We start from the raw sequence: 6693 nt of genomic DNA on the forward strand, positions 1-6693 counted from the left end.
ATCTAAATTGAAATACCGATTAACATAACAATAGGTTTCTATATGTCATTAACAATAAAAATATTTGTTATTGTCAAATTTATGAAAAGCGGGAGCCTAATGATATCACTTGTAGAATGATATCACGGTCTTGACTATCCAAAATGTTGAAATTATTTTTATGTGTGTATATTAGAACAATTTTAAATTTTTAGAGTTTCAACGTTGAAACGTTTGAAAATTTAGTTATTAAGTTGGAACTAGTCAACTATTTTAGTGACGTGAAGTTCCATTACCCAAAAAAACGAAGAAACCACACGACAAACACAATTTTATTTGACTTTCCTAACTGTAAAATTATTTGATTATGAGCATATAAAACAAGATATTTTATACAATAAGAAATAAATCCTTAGGGTATGAAGCATTGAAAATTTGAAACAGTAGAGGAAAGTGACTTATTTAATTAAAAAAAAAATTCTACTTACTATCTTTTTGGGTCAATTTTTTTGGATTTCTTCCTATTTATTTTATAAAGGGTTTAAACCTCAACACTTCATTCCATAGTAGCGAACATTGCATCTAACGCCACGTTAGCGGCCTAGGAATTTACAAACACTGACAAAGAAATTATAAAATCGAAGAACAAACATTAAACTAACACTGGGCAACACCGAGATGTACATGAATAGTATTGTCCCGAGCTAAACTCAGACAGACTAAACAAAAATAAAAAGCAAAGCAACACACATGGATTGGATCAACACTCTTGACTTCTCATCAAGAAAGACCATCTCCACCAAATCTAAGAGCCCTATCACTATGCACCAAATATGTGTCGCTGGAACACACCAGCGGAATCAGTGTTGTGAATAATCCACGACAGATGGATAAGAAGAATCAAATTTCATCTCCATAGGAGATGGTGTGGTGAAGAATCCTTGCGTATTCCTTATTGAACAGAACATAGATTATAGACTAGATTTACAAACCAACAACAAATCAGCAAAATTGAAAGGACATACTATAAAATGTTTATGGAGGAGTAGAAGGAGACCCAATTTGTACTACGAGAGAAATTTTGGTTGAAGGAAAATTTGACAGAGAAGAGGCGGCTAGGAAGAATGTGTTGATTAATAGGTTAACCTTAATAATATAATACCATATGATTTAGCAATGATTTCTTTCCTAATTGAAACCTTAATCAAAACTATGTAAATATGGGAAAGAATCATTCTTAATACAATAAAAAATTAATTAATTAATAATTAGGAAGGCCTTGATTGTATGACTTTACCTTGTTATGCTTTCCATGTTTCACTTACCTAATTTTACTAAAAATTCAAAAAAAGAAAAAAAAAAAGACTTGGAATTTTTTGTCAATTGTTCGTCATCAAAATTTACTTTCTTTAATGAAATAGTTAATTAAAACACCAATAAAAGGAAGCACAAAATACATCATTTGTTTTTTTTTTTTTAAATTTATCTGAAAAATTGTAAATTATGGAACAAAAAGACAAAAAGAAGAAAGGAAAAACATGATAATAGTAATACGACCGGAAGATTATCATTGTCCAGGCGAGACAGGCGGAAGCTGTCGGTAGTGTAATAAGTCAGAAAAACAAATAAAAAATAATAATATTAAGACCAAACAATCACCGGCCTCAGAGAGATACTGAGAGAGAGATTTCTGTCTTTGTAAACGTACACTCTGGCTAAGATTTCTACTTCACTGCAAAACCCATCAGAGTTTAAAGAGGAAAGAATGGGTGTGGATTTGAGGCAAGTGGTTGCAGGTGTCTTGACACTGACAATGTTTATCATGCTTGGCCAAATGATCAGGAGAGAACACTTTGACTCTGCTACCCAAGTACATTTTCTGTACATTTTTTGTTTTCTCAAGTTTATGTCTTCAGTTAATTTGTTGTTATATATTGTGGATCGGATCTTCGAAGTTCTTTCTACTCTTCCCTTCAATTTCAGGTTCATGTTTGATTTTGATCTGGGTTTTTTGGATATATTAGTATTGCTGAGGTTCTTAACTCTATGTGCTTCATCATGTTGATATGTTTATTTGGGTGTTTTTTTTGTGCTTTGCTTTAATTATGCTTAGTACTGATTTAATTGAAAGGTTATTTACTGTCTTGTTTGAGATTTGTAGTTAATAATAGAAGATATTATCGCTCCTACACTTAGTTGATTGCAAGAAAAATGATATCTCGCTGTGACGGCAACAATCTAGTAGAGCTTCTGGAGGTTTCCCATAAATTTAGTTCTTTCAACTTTATGGAAACAATCTTCTTGTGTATTGTCAGTTTACACAGCCGTATCCTTTAAAATGGGTTATGGATTATGTAATTAATTTTTACTGCTTTTTTCTTTCGTAGGAAAAGTTTCCAGAAGGAACTGGGGATGTTGAAAATGCCAAGGTAATGGAACAAAGCCTTGTGACACTTGCTAAGAAGAGTAATGGGCCATGGATGGCAGTTCACCAAGCTCTGAAACCATGTTGGGATGAATCCATTACTGGTAAGTTGACAAAATTACTTGAAATTTCGCCAAGGATTTGGTATATATTATGCTACAATGTACTTTTTTTTCTACTTCTTTCTGATTGCTAGTTGTTTAACAGATAAGTCGCAGGAGACTGAGGGTGAGGGATTCATCACTTTCTCATTGACAAATGGTCCTGAATACCATGTCTCGCAGGTACCTTTCCAATTTCAGTTTTGTTTATGCTATATTGCTATTACTTATCTCCCTGCTCTTGCCTAATAAGCTCGACCATCTCATTAGAATGGTTGGAAGTGCCTGCTGATATACTTTGCAAGTTTGTCCATCATGGCCACCAACCATGGTAGTTTACGGTTATCTATAGAGCTTGTAAGCAAAGAGAAGTTTATGTGAAGCCATCTTGTATGGGCAGAGTTTGAGAATTTTATTTTTGTCACTCTTAATATGGATTGCCAAAGAATGTCAAACAAGGATACTATGGAAATTTGGCTCATGGTGTTTCATGTCTTTTGTCTAAATATAAAACATATTTTGTTTGCTGGGTTTTCAAATGCACTATGTTGATTTTGATTAAAAAATTTGTTTTGTTTCTGAAATCTATATAACCAAATAGGTATAACAGTATTGAATGTTAATGTCTTTGATCAACAATTTGGGTCATGCTACCATCTTTGATCAACCGTCGATTTAAATTTAAAACTAAGAGCCCCTTACATGTGATTTGATCTTTTGTTCCAAACTCGAAATCAACCTAGTACCCTACCAAAACTCTCTTTTTTAATGCAAAAGAGAATTTTATTAGCACTGAGTGAGCGCAACCCAAAGAAGAAGAGTACATAGGGAAGTCAAAAGCTCAATTAAGTGAGTGTAACAAAAGTTCTGTTTATGTTGAATAGAAGCTCGACTTTTTTTTTGAGATTCATTCTAGTACAGCTAGATGCCTGCTGCTGTTCGGATATCTTTCAGGATAAGGGCTCAACATTTTCTTCTTAGTTTCTCTGTGATTCTTGGACGCTATTGTGATTTAAATTGTTTCTGTTTTGTATCTTTCTTGATTGCTTAATACGTTTTATCACCACACACAAAGATATCCTAGGGCTTGTTCCTTGTAAGTCAAATTCCTGCAAGCTTTTTCCCTTATTTTGTTTACTCTAAAGATTCTGCTCTCTGTATCCTTTTTTTTATCCCTCCTCTAAGTTGGCATACTACATGGTTTCGCACTTCTTAGGTTGCTGATGCAGTGGTTGTGGCTAAATATCTTCGAGCTACTCTTGTACTCCCAACCATCAGAGGAAGCAAACCAGGAGATGAGATGTTAGTGTTCATGTTACTCTCTAATACTGTTTTCATTAAAAAAATTTGTAATACCTTAAAGTTGAAACCATTTTCATGGTTAGTTGACCCAAAATTCTTTTGAAACAAACCTTTGATAAAGTATATATGTTTCATTTATGTTCTTATTTTACTCCCCTCTACTTGAATTGCTTTCCCCATGATCAGTTGGGTACCACTTGGGAGGGATTGGGAGGGTTTTAGTTGAACCACTTCACCTGTTGTGTTAACATGATATCTAGGTTATGATCGATTTCTCACATGTTCTCCCAGTGTTAATAGAATTTTTTTTTGGACAAAGGACCACAAGGGCAATAATCCATCACCCCACCCATCTAGGGGAATTGAACCCAGGACCTCATGGTCCTGGGTGGGTTATCCCACCACTTGGCTAACCCTTGATTCCACACAGTGTTGATAGATTAATCTCATCTCATGTGTGCTTACTCTTTCTGTGTGCTAGCATTTTATCTTAACAAGTTTAAATCTTAATTTGGTTGTTTCTCTGCAAATTAATTGATTCTTGGCATATCAGACCAATGTAAGATTTTGCTGAAAATCTTGTGCCTGTTTCTCTCTTTTCTGAAGAATGATTTTGTTGATTGTGTCTCCATCAATTTTAAAGGAACATGTTAAAGATTCGAACAAAAATATATTCCTTCCCTATTATATTTTCATGCTGCAATAGAATAGTGATCGACAGATTTTGACATTATAATTCTTTGGTGTGCAATGCAGAGCATTTAAACTTCATAATATCTAGCTCAGTTATAGAAGCTGTATTTTCTCTCCAAAATATTAATTCTTGGGGGCTTTACACTATGGTTAAGTCCAGCACAGATACACAAATCTGAAGTTGGCTTTTTCTGACTGCTGACCGTTTTTAATTTTTCCAGGATTTTTGATGATATATATGATGTTGATAAATTTATGAAAAGCCTTGGTGGAGTGGTCAAAGTAGCTAAAGATCTGCCTAATGATGTATCCATCAGAAATCTTGCTGTTGTTAAGGTCCCTAATCGAGTTACAGAAGATCAGATCGCAGAAGAAATAGAACCAATCTTTAGAAAAAAGGGCAATGTAAAGCTGGCTACTTATTTCCCGTTAGTGAACATGAGAAAAAATGAGCCAAAAAGCAACAGTGATTCAGTTGCATGTCTGGCTATGTTTGGAACTTTAGAGTTGCAGCCAGATGTAAATGAAGTTGTTGACTCAATGGTTGACCGGTTGAGAGCTTTGAGTCGTAAGTCTGATGGCAGGTTCATTGCAGTAGACTTGAGAGTAGAAATTCTGGATAAGGCGGCTTGCCGTGAAAGTGATGCTAATGGGCAGAAGAGTTGTTACAGTCCTCGTGAGATTGCCGTATTCTTGAGAAAGACTGGATTTGACAAGGATACCACTATTTATCTCACTCAGCCAAGATGGGACAGTAGCCTTAACATCTTGAAGGATATCTTCCCCAAGACTTATACAAAGGTTAGGCATTAAAATATTTACTGTTGTCCTCTTCCTTTTTTCGAAATTTTCGGTTACTCACTTACTTGCAGATGTTACTTTACCACCACGTAGATTTATCTTTTGAATCTTGACAATGTTGTCATTCTAACATCCTTTTTGGTTTAAAACCATTTGCAGGAAAGCATAATGGCTGCAGATAAGAAAAGCAAGTTCCTTGAATCTGAAGATTCAGAATTCGAAAAGGTTATTGACTTCAACATCTGTTCTCAGAGTGATGTCTTTGTGCCGGCCACCTCTGGCCTATTCTATGCTAACGTAGCTGGTAAAATAATAGCATCTGGTAAGAATCAGATAATTGTTCCAGCCAAGATTCCAGGTTCCTCTGCCCTTGTCACCGATTTTATTTCCCCGTATGTGTCAAAGAGAGAACATTTGGCATATTCATGTTTTTGCTAGTTCTGAATGTGAAGAATTGTGCTCATGACATGAGAAATATTTATTCAAGCCTTGAATAATAGTCTTGTTTTTTTGTTTGCCTTAAACAAGCTCCAACGTTAAGCAGCCGCACAAGTCAAACGACTCGTATCCATACCAAGTTTCTGGTTAAGGTGATTTTTTTCATTTCAAGGCATTTCGTCAAGCGGACAAAAAAAACACTCTCGGGCTTTAATGCCAGGCTATGTTCCTTCTTCTCTATAGGACAGTTTTTCTGTTCCAAAATGTTTGCAATGTTGATTGATGTTTTGTAAAACTTATAGGACATGTTCATTGTAAAAACTCTTTGGCAATGGTAAAGGCTTCCGTAATTTGTTGAAAAGTGGATTATCTCATCTCCATTCTAGGGCAGATTATTCTCCTCCTTTTATGTTTCTGTTATTGGATTTTCCCCTCGATTTCGGTGTGGAGTGTCATTTCTTTTGGAAGAATTTGTTGGTAATATGCAAATATACCACCTCTACCGATTAAAGAGAAGGTATATGGCCTAACATTTAAGAGAGATCTGCCAATAGGTCCCTCACTATGAAACTTTATACCATTCAATCCAAGGGCCCGTTTGGTAAAACAGTTATATTGATTTTCAATGCTAACAAAAAAATTGTGGGAAAAAACCTGAGCTTAAAGCTCTATTAAATGTTGTCAAGTGCTCGTTTGGTAAAGCAGTTATATTGATTTTCAATGCTAGCAGAAAAATTGTGGGAAAAAACCTGAGCTTAAAGCTCTGTTAAATATTATGGGGTGTTTGGAGAACTAAAAAACTGACGCTAGCAAAAAAACTATGGAATAAATTAATATTTTAGATTTTATAATATTATGAATTAAAATTTTATAATAATTTGTTTAAAAAAATTAGTCTGATAAGTATATAATAAAATAAATCTATTTAATATGAATAATATGTATAATATAAAT

General features: G+C 34.4%; 1 protein-coding gene across 1 annotated transcript; it reads left to right on the forward strand.

Annotated features, from left to right (window-relative positions):
• The first annotated feature begins 1643 nt into the window (after positions 1 to 1643).
• On the forward strand, positions 1644 to 6089 carry LOC120006800 (protein MANNAN SYNTHESIS-RELATED 2-like). Its single transcript, XM_038856889.1, has 6 exons — positions 1644 to 1849; positions 2367 to 2508; positions 2612 to 2688; positions 3722 to 3807; positions 4722 to 5301; positions 5461 to 6089. The coding sequence occupies exons 1-6, from the start codon at positions 1745 to 1747 to the stop codon at positions 5737 to 5739; spliced, it is 1269 nt and encodes a 422-aa protein (XP_038712817.1). The 5' UTR covers positions 1644 to 1744; the 3' UTR covers positions 5740 to 6089.
• Positions 6090 to 6693: the final 604 nt, after the last annotated feature.

Source organism: Tripterygium wilfordii, chromosome 10, assembly GCF_013401445.1.
Source record: "Tripterygium wilfordii isolate XIE 37 chromosome 10, ASM1340144v1, whole genome shotgun sequence".
Taxonomy (NCBI): domain Eukaryota; kingdom Viridiplantae; phylum Streptophyta; class Magnoliopsida; order Celastrales; family Celastraceae; genus Tripterygium; species Tripterygium wilfordii.